This window comes from Taudactylus pleione, unplaced genomic scaffold (genome assembly GCF_031769625.1).
Source record: "Taudactylus pleione unplaced genomic scaffold, aTauple2 ptg000212l, whole genome shotgun sequence".
Lineage (NCBI taxonomy): Eukaryota > Metazoa > Chordata > Amphibia > Anura > Myobatrachidae > Taudactylus > Taudactylus pleione.
The window spans coordinates 2584203-2597331 of record NW_028284614.1 but is presented as its reverse complement, the minus strand read 5'-3'; the positions used below and the strand labels follow the sequence as shown (position 1 = coordinate 2597331).

General features: G+C 46.3%; 1 protein-coding gene across 1 annotated transcript; it reads right to left on the bottom strand.

Annotated features, from left to right (window-relative positions):
- Nucleotides 1-2024: 2024 nt before the first annotated feature.
- RPS14 (ribosomal protein S14) lies at nt 2025-12893 on the bottom strand. The gene is made up of 5 exons (XM_088478255.1): nt 12790-12893; nt 10711-10861; nt 9607-9768; nt 2585-2661; nt 2025-2135 (listed from the first exon to the last, which is right to left on the bottom strand). Exons 2-5 carry the CDS (start codon nt 10857-10859, stop codon nt 2068-2070), a joined length of 456 nt encoding a protein of 151 aa, XP_088334381.1. The 5' UTR covers nt 10860-10861; nt 12790-12893; the 3' UTR covers nt 2025-2067.
- Nucleotides 12894-13129: the final 236 nt, after the last annotated feature.

Genomic DNA, 13129 nt, shown 5'->3' with positions numbered 1-13129 from the left:
GTGACCGGACACAGGCTGCAGTAGCCGTGTGGTCCCCTCTGGCGGCTCCCACGATGCAGGCAGACTGTCACAGCTAACAGTCTGCCTGTCCTCTTGTTTCTTCATACATATATATATATATATATATATATATATATATATATATATATATATATATATATATATATATATATATATATATATATATATATATATATATATATATATACACACACACACACACACACACACACACACACACTTAAGGGCTGGAGACAGCCCCTGTGCACCGGCTCTACTCGGGCACATTCTAAAAACTGGGGCTGATGGGGCATAGAGGGGGAGGAGCCAGTCACACTTGTAGATTTTTAAAGTGCCAGGCTCAACTCAACCCACCGTCTATACCACACTGTCATGAAGCTCCAGTGTCCCCTAGTGGATGAAGGAGAAATACACTGTATGATACAGTGTAGTGAACACCCTGGATAATATGGCACAGTGTAGCATGCAACAGTGTTATAAAATGTGTGATAACTCACAAGTATCTGGGAAATGTGAAGTACAATGAACCCCCTATACCTTAGTATGTCAGGGTATTGTAGAATAAAGGGAAAGGTATAAGCTGTACAGTATAGAAAGTAGAGATAAGCGCTAGCACAAGTCACATACAAACGCAGAAAAACATTACATGTTTACAATGGGTACTAAAATAAACTACACAGACCACAGTAGCTGGTAGGATATAACGCTGTACGACATGGCCCGTGGGAGAGGTATACAGGGAGACAAAGCTACCTGGCTGATCCTGCCAGTTGCATATGCTTGTCTCAAAGATTAAGCCATGCACATGTAAGTGCACAGGTTCCTTCCTGGAGACCTGCTTGCAAAAATTGGCTGCACCGGGTGGGAGGCATGGCAGTGGAATGGCGCCCTGGACTGGGGGAGGGGCTGCAGGGAGAGCGCCTTCTCCCCTGCTGACATTACCGACCGGGATCCCTGGCTTCCATACATATTCCCTGCGCCAGTATGTTAAATGCCATGGTGGTCTAGTGGAGTCGTGGGCACACCAGTGTCCACATCAGCGCCTCCGGGCTGTCTCCAGAGACCGGTGGCTAGACTGCGCCATAATGCAGGTCCCCGCGAACGGGGTTGCACCTAACCTGTCCCCTGAATTCCAGGCTGCAGTCTGGGGTCCGAGGAGTCTGCTAGCTAGTCCTCCTTGGAACCCCGCCCGGAGTACCTAGCACAGGCTTGGAGTCATGGCTCCTTGGATGGGTGATGGGGCGGCAGCACAGATATCTGGATGAACAGTGTGGTGCTGCTCGCCCGTTATAGTAAATAAATAGAAATGTAATCATAAATGTTCTCTCCTGATGAAATATGATTGTAGGTGCGTACACTCATATTCCACATACACTCATCATGCCTTCAAACATCTGCAAGTGGCTGTCAATGTCAATAGTGATTAGGTGGTAAAGCATGCTGGGACTTGTAGCTTCACAACAGCTGGAGAGCCACAGGTTGGCCAGACCGGATATAGATATTACCAGTCATCTACACCGACATAAGGACCATTCCAAGAAGGCAATAAGTGAGGAAGAGACAATTAAAGGTTCCTCTCCTGATATAACATCTCCCCTCGTGCCATAGAAGAGCCAAAATAAATTAGTGCATCAGTACTTGCTCTCATAAGAGTATGGACCCCTATTTTGGAGGATTCATGCATTTTTTTCATAAGATGGGCAAATAATGGTATTTGGGTTATGGTCTAATTGCAACCATTGAATATGATAATAGCCAAGCCATAGGTATTACAGCTTTAAACTTTGAGCAAGACTCCTATAGATAAACATCGCCATCTTGTGGCAAACCAAGGTTGTCGCAGGATTACAAGCCACAGTACAGTATAGCATACAAGTGATTTGCTGAATTTATACATGCCGCATACAATGTGCTCAAGACATCACTCAGTATGAAATATAGCAATGCAGGATGATTTAACCCACAGAGTTACAGCACCCTAAATAACACAAAGTCACACATCATTTGGTCTGACTATTTTATTAACAACTGAAAGAAAACCGATAACTACAGACGACGACCACGGCGACCGCCCTTTCTGCGGGTGCTGTCTGATGGGATGGGCGTCACATCCTCTGCAAAGGGAAACAAAAAAAAATGAGTTAAAATTGATACTCACACTTTCAGACTCCACCTGAATACGTCCCTTTCCAATAAGGTTATAGAGGTTCCCCAACATAGTGTATTAAGAAATTACTTAACACTTATCTATAGCTTCAACAGCAGCCGATAAAAGAATAAACTCTCTACAAGCAAACAATTGAGAACGGCTGCAGAGTTGGAAAGTTTCCAAGGCGGATGGCGAGTCAGGAATCAGTGCTTAGGCAGATAGGGAAACTAATTAAAAAAGGAGTTTAGAACAAACAGCAATATTTGCAGATATATATGTGAGGGTGCAAATGTATTTGCTGCAGCAAGTCCCACACAGTGACCAGGTGCCCTCTTGTATCATTAGGGCAATAGCCCATCAGTCATGAGATATTGCAACAGGCTCTAAGTTGAAAAAAGGAGAAAACGTTCTCACCAATGCGACCAATTTTCATGCCAGAACGAGCCAGGGCTCTAAGGGCAGACTGGGCACCAGGTCCAGGAGTTTTGGTCCTGAAAAAACAAGAACGTTGATATATGGCGGTTAGCTTCATTAAATACACCAGTCACTCAAACTGGATTTCATAATCCACCATTTAATTATCCTCCCAACACAGCATTGAAGACAATTATAAAGTAGGGATGGTCATCGGAAACTAAGTAGTTGACAACCATCAATGTCCCAGTTCTCATGCCTTTTCCTTTCCATGCTGGGATTGCGATGGTTGCCACTATGTTCTTTCCGATGTTGCCCACTCTGCGGTGGCCACCAGGAATTCGTGCCTGCGGCAGAGCTCCTTTGCGCAAATACAAATTTCCAGGGTCTATTACACACGCAAACTAAACTCTAACCAAGCCATGAAATGGTTACTTTGCAATGGCGGCAGCACCAACATTACACGATGGTAATCTTGTGGTGGCCATCCCCACTATTAAGAACCATTCCCCATTTTCTGACTATTACATTAGTGGATGCTTTTAGCCAATAGTACGCCAAATCACATGTGTGGGGGGTGCGGTGTAACCTTTGTATATAGTTCATAAAACCCTTGCAAATTGCTGGAGTTCTCACCTGGACACACTCGCCATCACACAACAAGCCCGACTGCATCAATATGCCAATGCCACCACCAAGGGGCTGTTGGCATCAGCCATATGGAGAAAGATTGTCCACCTGGACATGGCCACAAAATTAGTGCAGCTGCAGTCGCTGGGCGCGACACACCCGCCATAGGGGGGTGCCCCGTTACCAAACAAGCGCACATTGAAATAGTCTCTCTGCCTCCAGTTTCATTCTGTATCACCCCTAAATTAAATTACAATATTTTTTTTAAATGAAAAATTATTGTTTTTTTATCATTTGTTTTCAAATTATTCAAGGTGCCTTCAAAGCACCCCCAAATCACCTTTCTCCCTATTTTTGTTTTCCTTTCATTTTTTATTTAATTAGTTTGAGATTAAGGCCCGCATTCAATTTGAGGCGAAAAGCCCGGATCCGCGATACTTTTCCGCCGATGCCGTCATTTTAGCCTGTTTTGCTTTTACCCCGTATTCAATTTAGAAGACTTTCCTCAATGCAATGTACTAGGCGAAAAAGTTTCGCCTATGAATAGCAGGCGGAAAAAAAGTGCAGAATTGGGGTGCAATGTTGCGGGAACCCCGCTGCAGCCTTCAGACAGTCCCCCAAAGGTAAACTGTCACTTAAAAACACTTAAGGACACCCCAAAAAGTGACTTTGAAAAAGGGGGCGAAAAAACTGTCGGGGTACAAAGTTTAAAACTAGCAAACTTGACTCTGGGGGCGTCCCCAAGTATGCCCCATGTGTTTATTTGATTGCAGCTGCTTGCGACAGGTGGATTTTTCACGTTTTTTTCAACTTCTTTAGCAACTTTTAAATATGCCGACCCCCATTTTCAAATACCCCAAATTTGCTGGGATAAGTAATTTTCTGGAAAAAATACTCCTGAATACTATTCTGCACCATGTATAGAAAAATGCTATTAAGCAGCTATTGAGCTCATTTAAAACCACCAAATACCTTCAGAAAGCCAAATCGGGGGGGTACCATAATGAACCCCCATGTCAGAGCATCTTTTGGGGGGTGTCAGGCTGATTTCCCCAATTCTGACAGCACTTTCCACCTGTTCAAGTTTCGCCGGGTCCCGTTTTCGCGTACTTTCAAATTGAATACGGGGTAAAGCGGGCACGTGCGCGACACTTTTCCGCCTGCAATACAGGCAAAGTAGGCGGAAAGTCCGGGCCGCGAAAAAGTATCACGGCTCGGCTCAAATGGAATACGGCTCTATATTACAAATTGGCTTATCTTCTTGCACTTCTAAGAAAAAAAAAAAAAAAGACACAGCCATTTGACACCATTTAAAAACCAACAGTACCTCCATAATGCCCACAAAGCCTTCTATACTACGGTCGTGCTAACGAAATTATCAGTTTGGGGGGGGGGGGGGGGGGGGAATGGGGTCCTGGTTGTTCTCCCCAGTTTCACGCACTTCTCTCAAATCTCATTTGGCATTCAATTCGCACCCGTCCGCTGCGAGTACCACGAATAGGTATTTATAATTGGATTGGAGAATTCTAGGGAGCGCGCGCATCAATGCGAAGTCTGCGAGTTTCAAGAAACAAACTCACTACTCGCAATTCACACCTAATTGGATTGACCCATTAGTAAATATATTTGCTCTTTCCACATCAATATTACTCAATACCAGCTGCAGAAGGTGACAATACAGGAAAGCGGTAATACACAGACATATTTAGAATCAACCTGCAAGATGAGCCCCCTAAGCTTCCGCATACGCATTCAGACACCTATCGACCAGTCAAGAGTATGAGAACGGCAGCTCGGCAGATGTACCGCTGACCTACAGGTCACACAAAATGTAAATATATAGCATATATCCAGCGCAGAGGCTCAAACACCAAGGCTTAGAATTTCAGTGTAGTGTCCCAAGTATCAAATACTTCTACTCCTCTCATCCAGTTTGGTAACATTAAAGTACGATGGTCTCATTTGGATGTATTTTGGCAGCTTGCTTCACAAGGGTTTTCTTTTCTAAAGAACCAAATATTGATTGAATAAAGAAATACACTGCAGCAGAACTGGCTCGATTCAATTCAACGCGAATTGAATAGCGCTTAGAAGGAGCTCCCGGAGCTATTCAATTCAGTGTGCTGTTAAGCCTCCTAAGGTGCGAGTAGAAATCTGACAAAACTCTTAGCACGATGCTGTTTTCTGCTCTTAGCACCGCGGAAAGAGCATCGTGTCGGGCAGTGTAGTCTGAGAATGCCAGTTCTCACGGCCATTCTCCGACATAACTAGCTGAATTGAATAGCGCCGGGAGCTCCTTCCCGACACTATTCAATTCGCGTTGAATTGAATCACATAAAAGGAAAGGAGGAAACATGGGTTCTATCACTGGCCATTGTTAGGCTGCTGGCCCATAATATTTATAAGTGCATAATTTTAAAAAAGTGCACATTTCATTTCTAACCAAATTCAGCATTATACCGGCATTATTAGATAATATCTTCAGCTGATACTGACTGGGAATTGACACCTCTTTTCTTGTACTTCATTGGCAGATTAATCTAATCTCCATCATTGCTGCAGAATCTCTCATTTCTAACTTTTGCACAGTGTATAGATAACTAGACCTAGTTCTTATTAGCTTTTGTGGTATTCCTTGCTTGTTTGGCTTAGGAAATTTATTGCTAGCCATACTAGCGGAAGGGTATTGGGGGTTGCTTGTAATCATTGCATACACATGCCAGCAATTACTATTTAAGTTTGATTGTTAGGATGCAGGCCTTTGGCTGCTGGTGCATAATATTTCTAAGTGCATAATCTTAAAAGTGCCCTCAACATTTATAACCAAACTCTGTATTAATATGGCTTTAAACCGAAGGAAATCACTAGCTTCAAACCATTCTAAATCCAGAACATTTGGACAAAGTATAATCAAGAAATGTACGTTCACAATCTCTTCACTACAAGCAACTGCTGTCTGCATAACCTGGACATTCATCACTGGACACTGGCCCCGATTCAGAGCCGGACGCTCTGACAGAGCGCTTGCTCTGAATCAGGGCCGTCCCTCTTACTATTTGGAGCGGCCTCCTGGACACTCGCCTAGCTGTGGGTGACCACCCACAGCTATAGCGAGCGGCCAAAATGATGGTCGATGGTCAAGACCATCGCGACCATCGGGCTTGTGACAAGACCCTAAGGTAGGGTCTCTTCTGCCGCAAGCCCTGGAGTGCCTTTAGCTCTATTAGAGCCAAAAGCACACCCACTGACATCACTAGTAATGTCAGTGGGGCCGGCCCCAGACGGTAGTCTGGGCAGGCACGCCCACCAAAGGGGGCGTGCTGTCAATCACCATCGACAGCACGCCCCCTTTGGTGCGAGACCCATAACGACAGCTTGGCCGTCGTTATTCGGGTCCCGCGCATGCGCACAAATGAGCTGCCTCCGTGCACATGCGCACTTGGGCAACATCAACCCGCTTGCGAGCGATCAGCGCTCGCGAGCGGGTCTGAATCAGGCCCACTGTTTGCTCACTATTAGAACTTACACTGTAGTTGCCAATATTTGTGCTGGCTCTCTGGTTTTACAAACACCTCATAGCATACTGTATTCTGTGCCAATTTCAGTTTATTTCTTAGAAATAATGTCTTCCTACTTTATTTCTTTTCCAAGCCTGTGATCTGTCTTCTAATACAGTTTACTTTAATATTCCATTTCTTCCCCCATTAAATATCCACTTTTCCTCTGCTCAATAAGTTTGGTAATTGTGCAGGCACCTTTTCCTACACTGTACTATTACTTGCTTATCTGCTAATCTCCTGTACTTTCTCTAACACTCAAACTTTATTCCTACATCTAGTTTCCCCCCCACCATTCACCTGATCCACCCCATTAACATGTGTTCGTCCACTTCCCCCTCCACTCAGTGTCTACCTAATACTCTGCCCCTTCTTCCATCTTTATCATTTCCCCCTTACCTCCTTCCTTCATCTCCCCTCCTCTGTCTGCCTTCCTCCCCCTCCTCTACCATAACTCCACTTTCATTCTCTTCTACCCCTCCTGGGTCCGACTACCCCACTACTAATCCCTCCTCCAAACCTCCTCTCCATGTCACCCCACCTCTATCCACACCGTATTAAACTCCCTCCTTACCAACCACATACAGGTTACCTTCCCAGCACTGGTGCCCGCACAATCTCTCCACTGCATTCATCTCTGTCACCCAAATTGAACTCACCCTCTCGTTACAGCAACCCTGGTAATCTTATTCACATCTCTCCCACAAACACTGTCCCTCTAGCCTGTGCTCTCTGGAATGCCAGATCAGTCTGATAAACTCGTTCCCACCCATGACCTATTCATCTCCAACAACTTGCATCTCCTAGCCATTACTGAAACCTGGATTTCACCCTCTAACACCACTTCCCCTACAGCTCTCTCCTCTGGGGGCCTCACAATCTCACACCCTTGGCCTGGGGGCACCATGGTGGGTGTCTTGTAGTGGTCCTTCTATCCCCTGGTTACGCCCACCAACTCCTACCCTCTGAAGCTTCCCTTACTTACTGTACATTTGAGGTTCATGCTATACACCTCTTTCAACCAGTACACCTGAGAGTAGCTGTCATTTACCATCCCCCTGGCCCTCCCTCAATATTCCTTGACAACTTTGCTTCCTGGCTCCCTCACTCTCCTCTGACCTTTCCTCTGTTATCCTAGGCGACTTCAATATTCCAATTGATATCCCTACAGAAGCCTCTGCCTCCAAACTCCTTACCCTCATGTCTTCATTTGGTCTCTCCCAATGGACATCCTCACCCTCCCATGTGAGAGGGCATTCGCTTGACTTGGTCTACACTCACGATTGTGACATTTCTGATTACTCCAATTCCCCATTTCCCCTCTCTGACCATCATCTTCTCTTTAACCTATCCCTCTCTCCTTCCCTTCCTCTACATCCTAAGGCCACGATCACCAGGCATAACATTGAGGCTATGGAGTTTTTTTTTTCTTCCCAGCTTGACTCACTTCTCTCCCCTATCCTGTCTCTCCTGCCCTGAACAAGCCACTTCCCTATACAATACCTCCCTTACTTCTGCTCTGGACTCTTTCTCTGGCGATCACTATTTACCCTCGCAGATCCACTCCTCAACCCTGGCATTCCAAATGCACCAGATACCTGCAAAAGTGTTCAAGAAGCACCGAGCGACAGTGGAGAAGATCACGCTCTTGATTTTCTCCAATTCAAATTTATGCTCTCATCTTATAGTGCTGCCCTTTCCCTCTACAAACGAACAGTCATATTTCAAGAACCTCACCTCCTCCCAGTCCTCAAATCCCCAGCGTTTCTTCACCACCTTCAGCTCTCTCCTTCACCCATCACCTCCTCTCTCTCTCTTGCCCTTGACTTTGCTACCTACTTTACATTTAAAATTGACTACATACTTCAGGACATCATATCCCAACCAGTCCCCCAGCTCTCCTCCTTTCTCAGCTCACCTCTGCCCATCCATTTTACAGACTCTAGACATCCTTCTCCCCTGTATCTGGAGAGGAAGTCATGTCCCTCATCCGGTGTTATGGTCGCTAATGTATCAATGTATATTATTCCATGTCCTTGTCCTGTATTGTATTTTACTGTAAAGCTGGCCACACACACATGGCGATCTGCACACGATCAGCCGATGTGTACGATTTCCCTTGAAACTCTCCCCGGCAGCTCTGCACACGATCTGCAAACGATCTCTGCTGCATCCAGACTTTCACATTGCATCGTGTCCTAGATTGTCATATCTGCCCTACTGCACGGCAGATCTGACGATGCGATGTGCGACCAGCGGGGACGCGGATCGCATCGTTATCGAGGACTCACGACTTGGTCATATTTTACACGATCTGTCGTTCCAATGTATCGGAATCGGCGAGATCGGGTAAAATCGCTATGTGTGTGGCCAGCTTTAGTCACTGGTCAACTTATTTGTTTTTGTACTTTGTAAGGCGCTGCGGAACACTTGTGGCGCATAATTATTCAAACACTGTTTTTCCCCCTCCACCACTTCTACTGATTGAGATTGCCAATGACAATTAGCATGCTGGCCAGGCTCATTAGAATGCCAGCTGCTAGGGTCACAGAGTTGCTGCAGGCTTTAAGTGCTAACATTGCACTCAGAACACTCAATAAAGCTACCCCGGATACATTTTCAAGTGTTGTTGCCCTGACAACACAACTATGCACTATGACAGGAGAATGCTAGATAGGCTACATTTGGTAACACAACATGAATAGGCGCGCATCTGTTTCAAGAAGGACGGTAAAACAAAGTTAGAATGAGACCGTAGCTATCCCAAATCTAACATCCCACAGATCAAAACTTTCCTCCGCAACGGTCAGCACAGAACACGCAATCAGACGTTACCTGTTCCCACCGGTGGCGCGCAGCTTGATGTGAAGAGCGGTGATGCCGAGCTCTTTGCACCTTTGGGCGACGTCTTGAGCAGCCAACATAGCGGCATAAGGAGAGGACTCGTCTCTGTCGGCCTTCACTTTCATCCCACCGGTGACACGGCAGATTGTTTCTCTAAGACAGGAGACAAAACATTGTCAATCAGCTGCTACAAGAACACAACATAAGGATTCATTTATTTTAGGGAGATCAGTTACGCTACAATATAAATTGTGTCTTACAGGGAAACCCCCTTGTGCAGCAATCCTGATCTAGCTGGTACTCCCATATAATTAAGGTTTGGTTGTAGTGCTTCTTTGGGATGAGGTCTGGATACAGACGGGCGCTATCTTGCCTGCCGATTTGCCGACACTGGCAGCCCAACAGGGGACTAAAGTTAGGCGTCGAAATCCCTACGCCCATCATTAGCCCCACTACAAAATATAGGACACCCGGCATACAGAACAAAGGTAAGCCGGGTGTCTTACCGTCTAGCCGCAGGGAGGGAGGGAGGAAGAGGGTTAGGCACCACTAAGGGAGGGTTAGGGTACTTACCAACCCCAGTCAGGATTAAGGTCCATCGGGGCTCCGCTGTCTGTATTTGATCTGGCGGCTATCCAGCCGCCGCAATTAAATAAAGAATCCGCTTCTTTATACCTATATTGTGGGTTATGATTAGAGGAGATTACAGCTGGGATGATGATTTTATAATGGGCAGAGTCAGCGCCACATTCAAAACCAGTGACTGGAAGCAGGCTAGCAAGATGTCCTACAAGACTAGGCTAATGGGGCCCACACACCTGTGATGGATTGCCCCAATTCCCATTATGCCAACAGCAGTGAAATCAAACATGTTACAAGTCCCCAATTCCCAGATCCCGACCAAAATAAATCAGGATCAGCGAGTAGGTATTTTTAACATGCTGGGTTTCACCCAGACTTGCCAACTGATCAATGTCAGCGGATCAGCAGAACAGGGAATCGGGCAGTAGATGTACGCGAGGGAAATAGACACAATGTAAATGCACACGACACTGCTCCTACTAAACACATTGTAACCAGTTACAGATCACTTACTTGCCGGACAGATCAGTCACATGTACAAAGGTGTCATTGAAAGAAGCAAAGATGTGGCAGACCCCAAACACGTTTTCTCCTTCAGCCACTTGTGGCCCCAAGCTGATGACCTGCTCTTCCTTCTTTTCCTTACCCTTACGTGGAGCCATTTCTGCCAAGTTAAAATAAAAGGCTAGGTTAAGGTATTTTATTTTAAAACCAATTCTACTATGAAGCGCTGTACATAGGACACATTCATACACAGCAGATCCCATCTCATAGGCACTTACTGACTAAATTCATTAGCACACATACCATATATGCTAACCTTTATTATTAGATAGTACACAGCACTTAGAGAAGGACACATCATTACAGCAATCCCTGCCCTAGCTGAGTTTAGTGTCTAATTTATCTAACACTACAATTATCCTACCAGTATGTTTTGCACTGAGAAAACTGCAGCACCCAGAAATCCAACAACACACATGCAGAACATACATGCGCCACATGGGCAGGGTTCTAGGGTAAAGCAAGCTGATAACCACTCTGCCACCATGCTGCCCCCATTTGTATACAAGGCCACTGCAAAATGAGTTGATGCATCAATGCACCCCTGGCTTAGATCTGTATACACAACGCCTCCATAGCAGCCTTATCCACAGTCCACATGCGTAGGACGTACACAGGGCAGAAAGCTGGCCACACACTACACCAGTCACGCATGCCAGCCAACTAAATAACTGGTCTGAATGATTATCGTCAGTGTATACAGTACTGACTGATATTTGGTCACAGCCTGAAAACAATCGGGATAACTCTGTTTGGATTACAAACCTGTCTGATCCACTTGGCTGTGCATGGAGACCACCCCCATATATCGTACAGTGCATGCATGCAGTACAATTATCCTTCCAATGCCACCGCCTGGGCGGTTAAGGTGCATACACAGTCAGATGAACGATTGAACGATCTGAACAACGATCTGATTAACAATTTGACCAACGATTTGAGTTACGAGCGATTTTTGACTTCATTAAAATGAATGGAATCGTCCAAATCTGACTGCAACACATCAGATGTCAGATATCGTTATCTGACCATCGGGAAACGCGCATCGTTCATCTGACAAAGATGTCAGATACGTCAGATTTTCCTTCAGATATGAGCGATTTTTAAGCTAGTTATAGTGCAGATCTGAAGAAAAATCTGACCGTGTGTATGCACCATAATCTGCAGCACGATTGTACAGCAAGCTCAAGGAGCATTGCTGGCCAGCTTCATGTGCTTCTGTATAAGTATACCAGCAGGTAAGCAAGCAAAAGGCATGGCACATCCTCAGACACAGCCAATTTATTCCTGACATGACTACTACACCAGTACATGTAAAAAAAAAAAAAAAAAAGTGAAAGCCATCGGCCATAGAAGTAACACATACAGGGACCATTTGTACACAGCATCAATTCTAACATTTTATATTGCACCTGGATATACCACAGCTAATATAATATCAGCCACATATAAAATGATAAAGCAAATACACATGTATAACATACCACACACGCCTCACATACACACAACACTGGCTGGTGCCCTTATCACTGCTTGGCACACGTCTGACCACTCACGGGTGATACACAAAGTGGCAATGTGTGGCACTCCAATAGTTGCAGGACTACACATACCAGCATTCCCCACCACAACCTTAGAATGCTCTGACAGCAAACCTGTGGCAGAACATGCTGGGAAGTGTAGTCCTACAGCAGCTGCAGTGCTAGGAATATGTATAGGGTGCTTGCCCACCAGCAGCCACCCACTACTGTCCCTGGCTGGGGGTCTATAGCGCGCTATTCATATAGTTCACAACCTCAGCCCAGGTAGGGGCACCGCTCCCATGACGGGCTCCCATGTACTCCAGCCCGTGGCTCCACTAGGCCCCGCAGTATCCCCCCTTCTACCCCCCCGTACACCGCGCCCAGCCACCATACCCCCCGGAGCAGGAGCATAGGAGAGCCCCCTATCTCCCGCACCCGGCCCCGGTCGCCCCCACCCCGCCGCCCCGAAGGATTAGCGCGGATGCTGCGGGCGGACATCACTCACTGCTGAGTCTTCTCGTGCGGCCGCTGCAGGAAAGGAAGGAGGAGCCGCGCGGGGGGCAGAGGTCACCCCCTCCGCCGGAAGTGAGGGCCGCACCGCCCGGACCCGGGACCGCGTCGGGTAACGGCTTACGGAGTCGCGGTGACTGCAACCAAACGCGGTGGTGGTGATCAGCGGGTTAGCGCGAGCTGTCGGCTGATGCCGTTTTTTTTTTTTTTTTACCGTAGTGACAGACTAGCCAGTGATTCTCCTGTTTGCCAGTAACCAAAATGGCTGCCTTTGTTTTCGTGGCGTACGAGGAAGCCGAATCCCAGGAAGTCTTTGCAGTGTGGGGCCAGTGCCC